This window comes from Meles meles, chromosome 14 (assembly GCF_922984935.1).
Source record: "Meles meles chromosome 14, mMelMel3.1 paternal haplotype, whole genome shotgun sequence".
Taxonomy (NCBI): domain Eukaryota; kingdom Metazoa; phylum Chordata; class Mammalia; order Carnivora; family Mustelidae; genus Meles; species Meles meles.
Genome location: NC_060079.1, coordinates 54,047,302 through 54,065,789, shown reverse-complemented (window position 1 = coordinate 54,065,789; position 18,488 = coordinate 54,047,302). Strand labels below are relative to the sequence as shown.

The 18,488-nt window shown below is 40.3% G+C and overlaps 1 protein-coding gene across 5 annotated transcripts in view; it reads right to left on the bottom strand.

The window, feature by feature from the left end:
• LMO7 (LIM domain 7) overlaps nt 1-18,488 on the bottom strand; it is a 207,034-nt gene that overhangs the window by 80,926 nt on the left and 107,620 nt on the right. For all 5 annotated transcript variants that reach the window (XM_046028238.1, XM_046028239.1, XM_046028240.1 and 2 more), the window contains exon 5: nt 15,875-15,981. In XM_046028238.1, coding sequence (XP_045884194.1) covers nt 15,875-15,981 — 107 coding nt within the window. The remainder of the gene's footprint in view (nt 1-15,874; nt 15,982-18,488) is intronic.

Here is an 18,488-nt window from a genome sequence, read left to right as displayed (position 1 = left end):
TCGTGATCTCAGGGTCCTGGGATGGAGCCCCGCATCAGGCTCTCCTCTCAGCAGGGAGCCTGCTTCCCTTCCTCTCTCTCTCTCTGCCTGCCTCTCTGCCTACTTGTGATCTCTGTCAAATAAATAAAATCTTTAAAAAAAAAAAATAAACAGGGAAAGAATGGTTAAAGCTACACTTCTCCAGACCATGTGCAGTGCGGGCAGAAAGTGAGGTAATTGGCCAATGGAACAGGCAAGTCGGAAATAGATGCACTTACACCTGACTGGGGGGGCAGAGAAGGAGAGGAGGAGGAGTCCTTAGCCAGCTGTTTTCCTCTTCACCCTCACTTCCTCAGAGCTGGGCTTTTCCCTCCCAGTGCCTCTTTGCTCTTCACAAAGGACTCTCAAACCGACATAGCCAGCCATCATTTCTGAACGATGCCCTGCCCTCCCCATCTCCGTGTGGATGCTCTACGGTCCCGTCCGATGCCATGTGTTCAAACTTCACTTCCATCTTCTATTCCTGTTTCTGCTAACGGTTGTACAAGCTCAAGAGCAGATTCTTCTAGCTCCTTCATACTAATCAACCCCATCATGTCTTATTAGAAACATCTTCGGCATTTCTCATTTACATATTCACCGCTTTCAGCAGTTGTCATCCTTATCGAAACACCATCCTTATCAAAACACCCAGCAATTTCCTAATCCTTCTCCAAGCCTCCAGCCAGTCTACTTCATTCACTATTTCATCACCCCAGCTTCCTCAATCTCTGCTTTTAACATTAGAACCTTCTGACTGAAAGCTTTTGGAAATAATCCCACTACCCAGGAGATAACACTTAAATTCCCTAGCCAGGATACTCAAGGTACCACTCAAACTGGGCCCAACTCATCCTTCATCCTGCCTCCAATCTGCTGGCCTGGAAATGCATTCCTGTGCTTCCCACTCTCAGCTTCCAAAAAAAAATGAGAGATATAGTTTAACTTCACTCATTGCTTTACATCCCAAAGGCTCTGAAAAATGTTTGATTAGAATTCTGTACCAGTGTGGCAATCTCCTTACATTCGCTCCCACCTCTCACTCAAAACCTTCTCATCTCTTCAATCCACACTCGAGCCTTACATCTCCCTCAGCATCCCTGTGAAATCTTCACTCCAGGGTGACCACCAACACTTGAGGCCGAAATCCTTGTCACTCAGAATGTGGTCCTCATGGTCATGACCTGAGAGCTTGCTGGAGATACAGAATCCCAGCCTTACTTGGACCTAATGAACCAGAATCCGCATTTGAACCAGATCCTAAGGTGTTTTATATACACATTGAAGTTTGAGAAGCACTTGTTTACAGCACTGTGCCTCTAAAAAAGTCTGAGTAATTTCTTACCCACAGGATCTAAAAATTACAAATTCTTCCCTATCTTCAAAACTTCCTTCCTATCCAACCAACTTCATGGAGGTCATCTCTGACAAAATACATATTAACACATTTTTTCTTTAAAAAGTCCATTTTTCAATCTTTATTATGCTTCATTAGGGTGTACGTTAAAGGCTGAATGTTATAATGGAAAGAACACTGGCTTAGGAGTCCTAATGAGCGTTCCCACTTGAACTAAGCATGTGACCTTGAGCAAGCCACTGAACTTCTCGGTTTCCATATCTGTAAAATCAGGCAACCACCCTATCTTACAAAATGGTTATACGATTACACAAGGCATTAACTAAAACATTCAAATGCTATTTTCTTTCTACTCTCCACCTCCTCTCTCACAAATAGTACTTTTCCTTTTTACATATTACTGGCCTTAAAAATCAAATGTTTCTTATTATTGCCTCAGACCCACCTCACCAGTTATTTAAAAGGAAAAATTTCCTTGTCTTCTTCTCCTATAACCATATCTTGGGCTACTAGGTGTTTCATCTGTGTTTGGTAGTCTAAAACATCACACGCACAGAAAAGCAGTTTAATAAATATGTCTTCCTACTAATGAAAGGCAATTACTCCTGATGCTTTATGTTTAACAACTAGCAAAAAATAACTTCTAATGACTTGGTAGAAAAAGAAGTGATCACTCCATTTATCTTAAGTCTTGTAATGGAATTTTTAAAGTGTTTCTGTGCTTGAGTCATTTCTTGGACTTTGCTTTTCTGAGTCACTATCTGATCCCCTACTCTTCTCTGCAATGAGAGAGGGGTTTCATCTTACTGGAATTAGACTGTGCTATTTATTGTTACACTTGATGCTCTGTGCTCACCACCTGTTTCTAACCCTCCAATGGCTACACTGATAGCAGGACTTCGGGCAATGTACTCAAGTAATCTTTCATTAATCCATTATTCTAGGTTAACAGGACTATAATTCATCTTTTGCTTATAATTTGGACCTCCAAACGAGACTTTGAGTTATTTATAATTAGGACTTTTTTAGTGAGATTTACTATACAATGACCTAAACCATACTAAAAATATCCCGCCTTATATATATATATTTTTTTTTCATCATTTATTTATTTATTCATTCATTCATTTGAGAGAGATACAGAGACAGAGATCGAAAGAGAGAGCACAAGCAGGGGGAGAGGCACAGGGAGAGGGAGAAGCAGTCTCCCCATTGAGTTGGGAGCCCCAGGATTATGGAGCCCTAGCTCCGTAATCCCAGGGCCTGACCCGAAGACAGAAGCTTAACCTTCTAAGCCACCCAGGCACCCCTATCTTATATATTTTTAATAAGCATTCATTCCCAGCCAAGAATATTTGGAGGAGGGAGTCAGAATTTAGTTTGGTTTTAACAAGTAAAATAGAGCATCAAAAATTGGTAAGATATTATTCTAAATAAATTATTTACCAGTTCTATTTTTAGAAGATACCTTCCATGACAGTGTTATAAAGGTAGCATGTGGTAGCATGATCCTGAGCAATTTAGATTAGTAAGGTTTTACAATCCGCAGCTTTAACAGGAACGTTCCATTATCATGGCAAATACAACTGAACACTCATAAATGTCTTTGTGAACGTCATAAACCTTATAAACTTATGTACACATATCAGTAAAATCCAAAGACTCCAGTTTTTCAACTAACCAGTGTTAAGAACATACATGTAGCATATTTCTTCTATTCTAAAACAAACACATGGTTCATTTAGCACTCCTAAAATCAGAAGGTCTTATTACTGATCTGAAATTTGATAGCATGTTGTAATATTAGATCCATTTGAAGTCACATGGCTCACAAACTAGGAAGGAAACTTCAAATCATAATAAAAAGACACTTGCCATGTACCAATGACAAACTCAAATCCACTTGGATCTAGCTGGCCTGGTTAAAAAACAACTCAAGACCACTTCAATCATACAGCACTAGAAATAACAGCAGCAAGTTGTTTTTTTTAAAGGTTGTTTAAGTCTGTTTTGACAATATAGTGGAAGGAGTCCAAGCTACGTAGTCTAAGACAGCCCCTGAATTTAAATTCTAGCTCTGTTTTTTGCCCAAGGTCAAATGGCAAAACAAGTTACTGTTCTAACTCAATTCATTTCACCCATTGGAAGCAAAACAGAAGCAAAATGGTAATACCTGGCTGGGCTGTTCCTAGGTTTGAGATAATTCATATAATGGCTGTGCCTGAGAGCTCTCATCCAGTTTGTCTATAGCTAATTGAGTATTTGAGATACTCTGGATCCTCTAGCACCATGATTTCCTTACCTAGTTCATCCCTCCAAACTCAGCATTCCCTTAGAGTCGCCAACTATAAATCATGCCAGGATTCCTTGAGACACAAAAGCAAACATTAAGACTTCAGAATGCATTTCATCTTCTCCACTTTGGGTCTGAAGATCGAGGTAGAAGAGGAGGAGGACGTGTTTTACTTGTACCCACTCAGGATTCAGGATCTGTACACAGCGAACATTAAGTATGTGATGGATGCGTTTGAAGAGCCATGCTACAGGAGGTCTACAGATGAGAGGACTCAGTGCCCCCAGGCTATGACTCATCCACCCTCATCAGTCCATCAGGTCAGAAAGGCTTCCAGCTCCCCTAGAGCAGGCATCTCTGGCTCCAACAGCCCAAGGCTTACATCCATGGAAGTCAAAGTCTGCAATAAAGGACTTTTTTCCCTGCCTCTTTCTTGCAAGTAGAATTAAAAGAAGAATGGAAAGTATGAGAAAAGGGGCAGTTCTAATTCTTAATCATCTGGGATCAGCATGCTCCAGAAACACTCATATGTAGTGGTCCTACCATTGCTGTTCCTCCTCTAAGACAGAGAGGGACCAAGACCCTTTGTAGAATGAATTCATCACCAAAATGAACAAAGATCTGGAGCCCCAGTATCCAAAATCTATAAAGAACTTTGCAAACTCAACACCCAAAGAACAAATAATCCAATCAAGAAATGGGCAGAGGACATGAACAGACACTTTTGCAAAGAAGACAACCAGATGGCCAACAGACACATGAAAAAGTGCTCCACATCACTCGGCATCAGGGAAATACAAATCAAAACCACAATGAGATACCACCTCACACCAGTCAGAGTGGCTAAAATTAACAAGCCAGGAAATGACAGATGCTGGCAAGGATGAGGAGAGAGGGGAACCCTCCTACACTGTTGGTGGGATTGCAAGCTGGTGCAACCACTCCAGAAAACAGTGTGGAGGTTCCTCAAAAAACTAAAAATACAGCTACTCTATGACCCAGCGATTGCACTACGGGGTATATATCCTAAAGATACAAACGTGGTGCTCCGAAGGGGCACGTGCACCCGAATGTTTATAGCAGCAATGTCCACAAGAGCCAAACTATGGAAAGAACTAGCTGTCTGTCAACAGATGAATGGATAAAGAAGATGTGGTATATATATACAATGGAATACTATTCAGCCATCGAAAGAAATGAAATCTTGCCATTGTGACGACATGGATGGAACTAGAGGGTACTATGCTTAGTGAAATAAGTCAATCAGAGAAAGACAAATATCATATGATCTCCCTAATATGAGGAAGTGGAGATGCAACATGGGGGGTTTGGGGAGTAGGAAAAGAATAAATGAAACAAGATGGGATTGGGAGGGAGAAAAATCATAAGTGACTCTTTTTTTTTTTTTTTAAAGATTTTATTTATTTATTTGACAGAGAGAGAGAGATCACAAGTAGGCAGAGAGGCAGGCAGAGAGAGACAGGAGGAAGCAGGCTCCCTGCTGAGCAGAGAGCCCGATGCGGGGCTCGATCCCAGGACCCTGAGATCATGACCTGAGCTGAAGGCAGAGGCTTAATCTGCTAAGCCACCCAGGTGCCCCTCATAAGTGACTCTTAATCTCACAAAACAAACTGAGGGTTGCCGGGGGGGGGGGGGGGGGGGGGGGGAGGGGGGTCTGGAGAGGCGGAGAAAGGGGTGGGGTTATGGACATTGGGGAGGGTATGTGCTATGGTGAGTGCTGTGAAGTATGTAAACCTGGTGATTCACAGACCCGTACCCCTGGGGATAAAAATACATTATATGTTTATAAAAAAATTTAAAAATTTAAAAAAAAATGATCTGGAGCCCCTCAGGATCTGAAGCCTCACTCTCTGAAGCCTTATACAAATTCTCACGTATGTTCTTACTTAGTGTGTGTGTGTGTATGCACTACTTCACATGCTATAGGTGAATACACATCATTACGTACAAAATAGAGCATGTGATAACCATCTCGTAGACATTTTTCCTTTTTGATATTAAGCCAAAAGTAGCTGAGTAACATCTCAGCCAAACTGTTTACCCAGATACATTGATTCTTTTGAAGATTATTTCCATATCTCAGTCAACTAAAAAGATACAGAACAGAAGCATTTTCAAAAAAAAAAAATCTAGGGGCGCCTGGGTGGCTCAGTGGGTTAGGCCGCTGCCTTCGGCTCGGGTCATGATCTCAGGGTCCTGGGATCAAGTCCCGCATCGGGCTCTCCGCTCAGCAGGGAGCCTGCTTCCCTCTCTCTCTGCCTGCCTCTCTATCTACTTGTGATCTCTCTCTGTCAAATAAATAAATAAAATATTAAAAAAAAAATCTACCAGTCAATATTATTGTAATGTAATTAAAAAGCAAGATGTAATAACAGTGATACTTGGTATTTATTTAAAGATTTCTCCCCCAAATTGCTCAAAGCACACAGACAAAATCCTTGTTAAATTGCTAGTGGCTAATACAGTTAATTCACAACAGCCGCCTCTCCCAGGCCACCGAGATCCTCTACTTTTCCCCCTTCTCAGCTTAAGAAAAACTGGTTTACCTGAAGTGTGTTCCAATCATGTTTTTAATCTGTTTTTTTAAAGATTTTTTATTTTTATTTATTTGACAGAGAGAGAGATCACAAGTAGGCAGAGAGGCAGGCAGAGAGAGAGGAGGAAGCAGGCTCCCTGCAGAGCAGAGAGCCCGATGCGGGACTCGATCCCAGAACCCCGAGACCATGACCTGAGCCGAAGGCAGCGGCTTAATCCACTGAGCCACCCAGGCGTCCCTAATCTGTTTTTTTTAATGGAATTGTATTACACTGCCTTTACATTTGATGTGATTTACTTAAATTTATATGGCAAGTATATGCTGTTTCTCTGAAATTAAAGGCTTTTCGGTGACCCTTTTTGAACCATGTTTTTTTAGGTTTACTGGACATACTTGGCCAATGGTATCTGGAGCAACAGTACTAAGCTCTTAAGGAAAAGTCAGAACACATCACCCTGCCTCACAGTTTAGTTGGGATGGTTGGTCAGTTCAGTAGGGATACTCAAAATCGTGTCTAAGTTGACCAGCAGCCACTCACCAAGCAAGGCTGCTCAACATGACAAATTATACCTGGGCAATATCCCTAAAACATTTCTACTCCATTAACATAAACTCTTTTTTTTTTTTTAAAGATTTTATTTATTTGACAGATAGAGATCATAAGTAGGGAGAGAGGCAGGCAGAGAGAGAGAGAGAGGAGGAAGCAGGCTCCCTGCCAAGCAGAGAGCCCGACGCGGGGCTCGATCCTAGGACCCTGGGATCATGACCCGAGCGAAAGGCAGAGGCTTTAACCCACTGAGCCACCCAGGTGCCCCCATTAACATAAACTCTTAAAAAATAAACCAATACATGGTCAATATGTCACTTAATACACAATCAATTTAACATTTTTGATAGCAAGGCTCTTTTTAAAAACAAAAAAAAAATCAAGTTATGTTATGGCAGAGTATTAACATAAAAGTATGCTTCCAGGTTTCTTCACTTTTCTCCCCTTATGTACAAGTACATCTTGAAGTAAGCAGCAAGATTTTTGACCTTCCAAATAGTGACTATTGCTATTTATGATATATTTTTTTTAGTGTCCAGGGTAAAAACCAAAAATATTTTAGATAATAAAAACAAGACTTTATGCTGTTAGTACAGTAGACTTTTGATGGACAAAACAGATGGGAGATGCCCAAGAGAAGCAGCTAAGTTTTCTGTCTGGTGGTTAACATGGCTGGAGCGTGCATTAGAGTTCCCTAAAGTTTATGAACACCTTTCGGAAAAAATTTATAAGCCCTACAAAAGCATTTCAGAGAACAGTGTCTGATCTTGCCTACCCAAAGGATAACTTCCTCTCCTCATGGCCAAAAGGACAGACTTTTCATGGAAATGAAGGGGGGAAAAGTGGGATGATAAAAGTTAAACAAAAAGGTTTAGATTTGGATTTGTGTATAGACTAATTTTGGTTTTATGTCAGTTTTTATTTTGAAAATATGGGAGCAAAACTCTTTTAAAAGATGCAAATCAAACTAACATTTACAATTCAGAAAATGTACAAAAAGCTGAGTTCTCATAAAAAGTAATAGAGTTGTTTTCCATCCCAGGGTGCCTGGGTGACTCAGTCAGTTAAGTGTCTGACTCTTGATTTCAGCTCAGGTGATGATCTCAGAGTCATGAGACTGAGCCCCATGAGGGTTATAGAGTCTGCTTAAGATTGTCTCTCTCCACCCCCCCCCCACCCCATGCCCCACACCAACCCACTCATGCTCTCTCTCCCCCAAAGGAGAAAAAAAAAAAAAAAAAAAGGAAAGAATTGTTTTGGCTCCACATACACGGGAGCAAGAGCAAATGACTTAGCTATCTGTTTCTCTGGTTTCCAGCTTTGCTAGTCTAACAAAATAAATTGTAAAAAGTTGACTACACATAAAGGTCAGAAAAATACCTGCTTTAATATTGGTTCCTAATCAAAAGAAAGGAAGGATTAAGTCTAAAAAGGCCTAAGTTCTCACTTAAAAACTAAAACCTATAATTAATTGTCACAATTTAAGGATCTAGGGACCACACTTTTTTCATCCATGTTCTTCTGCTGAGGACATGTATCTTCATAAGGTCAAGAAGGGAGAGCCAAATTATGAAAATGATCACAATTATAATTCGACACCATTTATTGAGCACTACTGTATGCCAAACACTTAGCACATTACATGCCTGATTTTGTAATCATTACATCTTTGTGAGGTAGGGGTAGCCCCCAAATGGGGTTACTTGCTAAGCTCCAAGATAGCAGCCATGACATCCATCTTGTTCAGCAAGAAGCAAAGTTATCCCAGCAAGGCAAAATAACCTAAGGTCATTCAGCTACCCAGAGACAGAATGGGATGGGATTAAACCCATGTCAGGGGACACCTAAATCCTTACTCTCATCCTAGATGCTTATCTGTTCATGACAACTGATGCACACTGACTGAACTTTTTGTTCCAACCTGAGGGAAAATGAGAGAAATGCAGCCTGAAGTATAGTAGAAATAGCTCAAATGAAATGTTAAGAACTTTTCCAGTCTCTGTGTGCACATATTCTTCACATGGTTGTCTTGCCATCAGTCAAAGCGATGTCAAAGTCATAGGTAATCTATGACTTCTTTCTTACTGGCTTTCGTGTTTAATGTTAGGCAAAGGGAAGAGGTACCAAAGCAGGTAGCTTGACTTTGGAAGGAATGAGGCTTTCTATGAACTTGTTGATAACATTTCATGAAGTACTTTTAGGACTCTCTAAGAAGTACCTCCAATATTGATCCCTGCTTTTAAAATTTTTTATTTCTTGCCCTTGAACTTCTACAAGCTATTCTAACTACCTATAGAACCAACTTATTTTCCACCCAAAAGTCTTAAGCATATATTTAGATCTATTTCACAAAATGAAGTGACTTGTGATCATGATATGAAAACATTAAAATTCTTCTAAAATTTCATATAAGCATGCTCAGAACATCCTTCAAATGTCCATTAAACATTAGTGATTATCATTTGCATATTAGCATAAAAATTAGGACTTCCATCAACTACTTTGAAAGGCACAAGGTCCAAAGTTTCCACCTTAGTGTACTACACACTGAGGTAAACACACATTCTTCTTTTAAATTGTATCCGTTTTACAGTATGTTCAAATATGCCACATACTGTTCTGGAATGATAAGTGAAAGGCAATTAAAAACCAGGAGATCAACAGCTGCTTTGCCAGATCTGCCTTGCAATTTTGGAAAGAGAAGAAAACTTGACAAAGGAAAAAAAAGTAAGTTTCCATTTTCAAAACCTGGCTTTAAAATGTCCAGGAAGTCAAAATAATCAGAGGTATTAAGGAGAGCACGTGTTAGGATGAGCACTGGGTGTTACATGCAACTGATGAGTCACTGAACACTATAACAAAAACTTAGGATGCACTATATGCTGGCTAACCGAACAATTAAATAATTAATTTTCAAATAAATACTTAACACTTAGAGGTGTCAGGAACTAAGGAAAAAAGGAGATAATGTAATTGTCCCTGTTCTCAAATGGTCTCAAGTCTAGGCCAAAATTAGATGTTGATGAAAACAGAAGTGCTTTCAAAGCCCACTTGAGAAATCAATGTCACCCCCCATTGGAAATGTTTTCCTTATTAAAAAGTTGAAAGGATTGTTCATCTCTATAAACCCAGAGAAGTCTGTGCATTTATCTCAAAACAAAGTACTCTGTGAACTTACGGGGACATTTCCTTAATTCTCATGGGAACCCCACTAAGGGCAGTCTCCCCAGTATTTTGACTGGTAAGAGTGGCTCCCGGGAACCGCACATTTAGTTGTTACAGAGAAAATGCCCAATCGGTGCTTGTTTGTGTGACATACAAGCCAATGACTTCTGACACCAAAACTTCCCCTTACTGAATTAAGTGCCATTTTCTCCTCTGAAGCTCCAGAAATACACGGAAGCAAACACACACTGCACACAAATGCTCAGGTAAATCCTACCAGTCTATGGTAAGAAACTCAGAGCAAAGCAATGCTTAACACCTCTAGTTACTGGTGAAGCTTTCAGTTTCAAAAGTGACTGACAGGGGCTACCGATATTATAATGTGTGTCATGTTAAAAGTTTGATGGATTCAACATAGGCAGCCCTACAGGTCATAATCTGAAAGACAGAAGAATCTCTTCAACAAAAGTTTGTCTCTTTGGTTTCACCCTTTGAAGGACCTTGTTACAAAACAAATACCAGCCGGTCAAGGGAAGCAAATTCTATTATTCTCTCATGAACAAACTCATGTCAACCTCTATACAGACGAGCTGCCCAGGAAGACTCTGGAGCAACGAACACAGAACAGGTTCCTTTAGACTATAAAGACCCTGGGCCAGAAAAGCCTACATCATCAAGCCTCATCCAGCATGCCGAGACCCAATCAGGCCCCCATAGCCTTACGGACGGAAGTGGGTGTAGCGCTGAGGATAGAGAGTTGGCATTCAGAAACTTATTTCTCTATCCAAGAAGGTAGCTAAGAACTGGAAATGGAGAGAAACTAATCCTACATAAAACTTCAGTTATTTTATAGCTTGTCTCAGCATCAGACCTGCCTCCTATTCCACAACCTTTCTCTGCAACTACGCAGACTCTTCGATAATCTTACCCTGCAATTAAAGAACATTTGAAAACATGTCCACACATTTTTGCTGCTGGCCTTAAACAGAGTCTTGGCAACCCAAAAGAACGAATGCACCCTTTCAGGAACTCGCTAACACCAGAGAATCACTGAACGGGTTAGAGATGTGTGCAGTGCAGACTTCCTTTCTGTTTCATTCCCTTCTAATTGCTTGGTAGGAAGAGAACATTTTAAAATGGTAACATGAATTGACAGGTGGAAGTCACTGGGATCAAGTTACTGATCCAAGTTTAGATGTCATTATTTTAAAAAAAGGATTAAGATGTTGAGAAACTCATTTGAAGGGCATGAAAAAAAACGTAAAAGCAGGTTTAAGTCAGAATATGATGAAAATTACTTCAGAGTAGGTATATTTTTACTTACATGAATTAAAATCTTAAATAAATACTCACATACACATTCATATCCCAAACTTAGTTTGGCAGGCGATTCAAGTTGCCATCTGGGAACCAGATTCCTGAGAAATGACTTTACAGTATTGCCGCAAAATCAAGCATCCTTTTGAAGCTCCAGAGAACAGTTAAATCCTTAAAATATCACTTTGCACCTCCTTTATTTTCATGAGGGAAATATGTTAACACTAATTGTTTCCAACTACTGTTCCTTCGTCAACTAGTATGCGTAAAAAAAAATCAATTTTTGTACCCTCCCTTTGAGAGACATCTTTTAAAACCAAAACATATGAAGTTACCATTTACACCTAAAATATCAATAGCCTAAAGGGAAGCATAATTCTATACTTGAAAATAATTTTTCTTCGCATAACTGCACTCGCGTGCTCAAGACCATGGCCATCCTGCAATTGTATTATGAACAGAATGCATCCGAGGAAGTGCTAAAAACTGGCTTGGAATGATAAGGGGGTAGAAAGAAGAAACATGTTTACAATCTGTTCAAATTCTCAGCTTAAAAATTTCAATATATAATTCGTTAGAGCAATGGTTTAAATATGGGACTTAGTTTTAGAGCCAAGTTACTAAAAATATAATTAAAACCTACAGTAGTCAACTCCGCCTTTCTGCCAACTTTGATTCCTCTAATACAGGACAACCTCTGAATCACTCTGTCAAGTGAACTTCTACAACAAGCAATTGCTCGATGCCACTGAGTGACCAGATGCCACCTCAAAGAGCATGACATTTGCTATGGGACTCTCCAGTGTGCTGTGGCATGATGTTGGGGTCACGGTGCTTCCTCTGCTAAAGCCTTCTGTAGAAAGTGTGCAAAGACAGCTCTGTAGGAGTCTCACTGCCTCTTCTCTGTGGATTGTGTTTCTGAGTTCAGTATGGATATTTAGGGAAAGGTTAATAATAATGATGCCGTTATTCACTGGTGCAGAAGCTAAATTTCACGGCCTTGGTTAAGTGTCTCGACCAGGGCAAGTTCAACCTCAATCTACCGTAACCCATGAAGGCAAACTCATAGACTTGCTTTTCCTATTGGGGGAAAGAATAGGTCAAGATGGATCCTACTCATTAAAGTCAGGAATGTCAAAATTTAAGTATTAACTGATACTTGAGTACATGCAGTCCCAAAATAAATGAATAATTCAAACACGCTTAGAAATGTTCAAACTACTTCCTTCAAGAAGTAATAGTTAGAACATTTAGATCACATATTAATATGTATAATTTTTAAATATAAGGAGTACCCTAGTTCTGTTTGACCAGTGGGAAAGTTTTTACTGCAAATTAAATTGGAAATCTGTAGCTGCTGGAGGGGTGCCTGGGTAGCTCAGAGGGTTAAGCCTCTGCCTTCAGCTCAGGTCATGGTCTCAGGGTCCTGGGATCGAGCCCCGCGTTGGACTCTCTGCTCAGCGGGGAGCCTGCTTCCCCACCTCTATCTCTGCCTGCCTCTCTGCCTACTTGTGATCTCTCTCTGTGTCAAATAAATAAAAATAAAATCTTTAAAAAAAAATCTGTAGCTGCTGGAAAATAAGATTTTATAGTTAGGGTCTGGATTTTTTACAATAGTGAATAGAAACAGCTCTCTGAATTGGTTGCCGCTGCTCCTGCCATTCATTCCTACCTCACAAAACTCTCCTGGGTTCTGTGTGCCATGGTGGTTGGTTTTGTTTTTGTTTTTGTTTTTGTTTTTTTTTTTTTTTTTTGTTTAGTCACTGCCCTCTTGCAAGAAATACTTCACATTTGCCAGCACGGAGGCTTATCGACTGACCTCTCCTATTTGCTTTCAGTGTGTCATGCAAACACGCATGTTAGATCACACTCACAGCACGTCTATGAACTGTTCAGGAAGCCTTACCAGATGAGCTCTGATAGAGCATTTAAAATAATAGAGTACTTTGCCCCATTTTTGCTAGTTTTAATGTATACAAATGAGCAAAAAAACACATTACTCACACTCAAGAGATAATGAGCTTTCCTTTTTAAATGGGCAAACATACTAACACGGAAATACATAAATTATTATAACAATATAAGCAAAAAGTTACATTTTAGCAGAATATAATGTCAGTCTGTAGCCTTCATTTCCACACGATTAACTTGCAGGCAGAGTGGAAATAAGGAATTTAAAGTCTAACTCAGGGTTTCTCAACCTCAGCATCACCGGTATTTGGGGCTAGAAAATTCTTTGTTTGGGGGACTATCCTGTCCACTGACGGGTAGTTAGCAGCATTCTTGCCCCACGAGATGCCGACAGCACTCCCAGTCCAACTGCAGTGACAAAACTCTCTCTCAACCTTCCCAAATGTCCACTGTGGGAACAAAACTATTCCCAGTTGAAAACCATTGGTCTAACCAACACCAAGTCCTTTAATCTACAATAATGATTGGACGGGATCTGACCTACAGAACTCCCTGCATTATACTGAGAAAACTAAAAACTGAGAAATACATGGATATTTTGTAAACAATACTTTGTTTTCCCATAAAATTGCTTCCTTTTATAAAACTGCTATCTCCGAGCAGAAGAGCTGTGGCCAACATTTTTGAATAAGCCACTTGTCAGCTTGCACGGGTCTCATGAACGGAGTGGGGCGGCGGGGGGGGGAGGGGGGGTGCTCCCAGCTTCTGCTGCCGTAGACCCAGGGTCAAGCTCTGTGCTCCTTGGTCCAACAAGTCGGAATTGTCAGGGGAAATGTTCCTAAGCAGAGCCCAGGCTCTCAGGCATTCCTGCTAGTACTACCTAGGCACACCTTTATGCACTTGTGGTTTCCACTGAAACAAGTTGTTCTGCATACTTCCTACTACAGCTCTAACTATGTGACCTCCCAGTTTCAGTTTGTCAGTGATTTAATTTCCTTCGAGACTGAACCCAGGTACTGATTTTTTTTTCCTAAACACTTTAGACCCAACAGCTCATGAAGCCAGCTCCAGGCAGGTTTTGTTCAGAGCATTTTTGGAATTAGAAGCCAACAAACATGTTTTGCCTAATCAGTAGCCTACTCAAACATCTGCTACAGAGTTTCAAAACCTTCTGTGATTTGGGATGGGGGGGGGAGTGGGGGGGATGTTTTCCTTAAGTTGTCCCTGTTCATTAAGAATAAAGCACTTTCTAAGTGAAAACTTTATTTGCCCATCAGATAAGTCTCTAGAGAAGGCTGATCAGGAAAAAATAAATCAAAGTCATCCATGCGGTTATTTTCATGGATATCAAGCATGATCTCACAATACTGCATAAGTAAACATGCCATTTTGGTGATGAAACTTAGGAACAAACTATCTTCCAATTAATCAGAAATGCAGACAGACCCATCCCTGCTATGCACTTACCAAGGCTGTGTAATTTAGAAATGCTAATTCAACAGAACTAGAAGCATGTAAGATCAAAATGGCTTGTTTAAAAATATGTACTGTTAGGCTTTGAAAATATGAATTTTATCTGGAATTTTAACTTTTACTACTAAAAGACCATGCGTACTATGATACTTATACACAGGGTTATTTTTCTTTAACAAAAATCATTGGCCATTTTTAAGATTTTATCATCAATTCTTAAATAGCCTTTAAATCTATCACAACAGGATATGAACCATATAAACTAAATCTTTGTCTAAAATGGTAGAAACTAATTTTTCCATTTCTATTATTTCTACGGCTAGAATAAGGTGTTTATATTCTCTTCTCTTAAAAAAATGTTAATTAGCTTTAAGTGGTGATTCACAGACCTGTACCCCTGGGGCTAATATTACATTATATGTTTATTAAAAATTTTTTTAAAATTCTAAAAAAAAAAAAATGTTAATTAGCTTTAAGGGCCATGATAAAGAGGTAGTCATTCCTAAAAAATTAAATCATTTTCCTGTCACGATTATCTGGTAACACAAGTTTATTCTCATTCACTGAAAGCAAATTAGATTTATAGGGGGAAAACAATCTCACAGGAGCTTAAAACCAGATTTCCTGAAACCATATACTCCTACATGACACCATTTTCCATCTAAAACACAACAGAAACACCTGTGCATGCTTTCACACCCCACTTTCACTTTCTCATCTATACTATTAAAATAGTGAAAAACAGCTTATTTTTAGAAATCATCCACAATTGACAAGGTCATTAGCGCTTCACGTTGGTGCCAGGCACCACTGCCTTCCAAATTATAAAAGAAAGTCTCTATAACCACTGTCCCAGTCTCATTTTTGTTAGTCTTAATTCCAAATATATAAAGACCACATTTTTACTCTGTAAACTGTAATATAACCTGTATAGTCACTCTATAACGTGTACCCTCACCATTAGCCACCAAACACTACCATGCTGGAGAAGCATTAAAATATAAACTACCATTTTAGTTAGTATAGAGATTTAAAATAACAACATGCCACGGTCTCAATTACAGACAGCTTCACATTCACAATCCCTAAGCTATATTTTAAATAATCGGTTTTGGAATGAGAACAGAGGAAGACGGAGGAACGACTTTTTAGTAATCATAAAATCTCAGAAATTCTTTGCACTTCGGCCACAAGCCTTAAGCTGAAAAAAATATGTAACAAACCAGTGAAACTTACCTGACAGTGACTCGGTTTGATAAATCCTGGAGATCCCCAGGATGGAAAAGCTGGGCTTCTTTCAATCCAATCTGTTCACAAGCTTTCAAAAAAACGTTTATATTATCCTGTGAAAAGAAGTGGAAAGTGATTGCTTAGCCGAGCTCTCTCTCAAACAAAGGGTACAAATTTTTATGATAGAACTTCTAGGCTTCAAAGTCCAATTACAGCCAGCAAAAAAGGAGGCAGCAAGACCAATGCATACATTTTTTTTTAATTACACGGGCATGTGTAGCCTTTCAGTCTTGCAGAGCATAAACGGTAGTGCTAGCTTATGCCCGGGCATACGCTGTTCTGTGATCTTTGTGACCGGCACGTTAAACATTACCTGTTACAGGACAAGTGCCTAGCCACTGAGCAGTAATCTACACTTTGATGTCAGCTCTGCTCTGCAAACAAACGCCCTCTTCCCAGCTTTGCACGACAAGCCTCACCTCTCCTCTTTAAAAATAACTCCAGCTACTGACATTCACCCACCCAGAAACTGTTGGCAGGGAAGAAATAAGAGGAGGAACATTCTGTTTCTATGATTACAAATTGCAGAACGACTGTGGAATACCACACCTGGAATCTGGGTTCGGCTGCCGAGCCGGCTCTTGACAGACAGGGAAACCACACTATAGGACCCAGGAGGAGCCAAACGTTCATTGGCCGAGTCACATAGTTTAGGTGTGGTACATTATTCACGCCCTGCACCTGCCTCAGGAACGGCCTCCAGAAAGAATGAAAATCTAGGCTGTCCTCCTAGCTAATTTCAAAAACACAAATTCCCCTTTCACAAACCAGTGCTTTCGTGCTCGCTTCGGCAGCACATATACAAACCAGTGCTTTCCCTTCCTGCCAACGGCTGCCCGGACACCGGCTACCTCAGACACACATTTGGTGAACAGACTCCGCTTGAGCGGCCCTCTTCTCCTGTAGGAGGCTGAGCTTGTGAAGGTTGCATGGGGACCATTGACCTTCTCCTTGTGAGGACTCTCGGGGAAGTGAAGGCCTGCTAGCGTGCCAGCACGCGTCCATGCACTGGCACGCTGGCACCCCCACATCCGTCGTGAGAGAGGGCCTCCCTGAGACCTCACCTCCTTAGCGCCTGGCCGTGAGGAGCCAGAAGACGGCTTCCCTTGGGGAAAGACAATGACTCTTATCCCACCAGGAGAAGCTCATCCCCATGAGAAGAGGCAGGGTGGCCCAGCAAAGTGGGAGGGAATGATAGAGGAGCAAGGATGAAGAGGCTAAATTCAACAGCACAGATTCTGGAGAGAGTGAGGGGGGTTAGGGAAAGGGTAAGCAAATGTATGGCCAGAGAAAAGCCATACTGACTACAAGACACTAAGGGACCTTCAAAACAAAGTGCTTGTCGAGATGAGAGGTTATCCTAGTGTACTATCAGTTAAAGGCAACATGAACTACCCAGCTGAAAGCTGAAATCCACAATTGTCTGTCCCCCCCCAAGATTTTATTTAAATTCACATTTCTTAGCATACAGTGTAGAATTGGTTTCACGAGTAGAATTTAGTGATTCATCACTTATAGACAATACCCAGTGCTCATCCCAAGTGTCCTCCCTAATGCTCACCAGCCATTTAGCCCATCCCCCCACACACCTTCCCTCCAGCAACCCTCAGTTTGTTCTGTAGAGCTAAGAGTCTCTTACAGTTTGCCTCCGTGTCTGTTTTTATCTTATTCTTCTTTCCCTTCCTGTTTGTTTTCTTCAGTTCCACACGAATGAAATTATATGATATTTGTCCTTCTCAGACTCATTTGACTTAGCATAATACACTCTAGTTCCACCCCTGTCATTGCAAATGGCAAGATTTCATTCTTTTGAAGGCCAAGTAATATTCCATTGTGTCTACCTCATCTTTTTTACCCATCAGTTGATGGACATTGGGGCTCTTCCTGTAATTTGTCCATTGTGGAATCCATGATCATTTTAAGTAAGAGGTTGAAGATTAAAAGAATTTATAAGTCAAAGTTGAACAATTCAATGGAAGGCATTCAATCTTTTTTTTTTTTTTTTTTTTTTTTTTTGACAGAGAGAAATCACAACTAGGCAGAGAGGCAGGCAAAGAGAGAGGAGGAAGCAGGCTCCCCGTGAAGCAGAGAGCCCGATGTGGGGCTCGATCCCAGGACCCTGGGATCATGACCCGAGTGAAAGGCAGAGGCTTTAACCCACTGAGCCACCCAGGCGCCCCTGGAAGGTATTCAATCTTAGTAGAAAAATGGGGGAATAACATATTGGCAAAATTCCAGAATCAGCAAAAGTGATCATTTTGTTAAGCTCACATAATTTTTAAAACCTATACTATCGCATTACTCAATCATTCAAGTTAACAGTTCTAAAACTGGCCTTCAAAGAAGCAGACAAGAACAAACGGCTTGGTGTCCTAGTACCCCAAATCCTACAGGAAGAAAAGCACATTTCTAAAGAGGAAGAATAAACCATTAGAAATCGTCCCACAAAAAAAATTTAAAAAAAAAGGAAAAAAGAAGTCTTCCCACAAATTCAATTTGGTCTGAATGTTTAAAATGTTATAAAACATTATGACAAAGTTAAACTGAAAGTAAACCTATT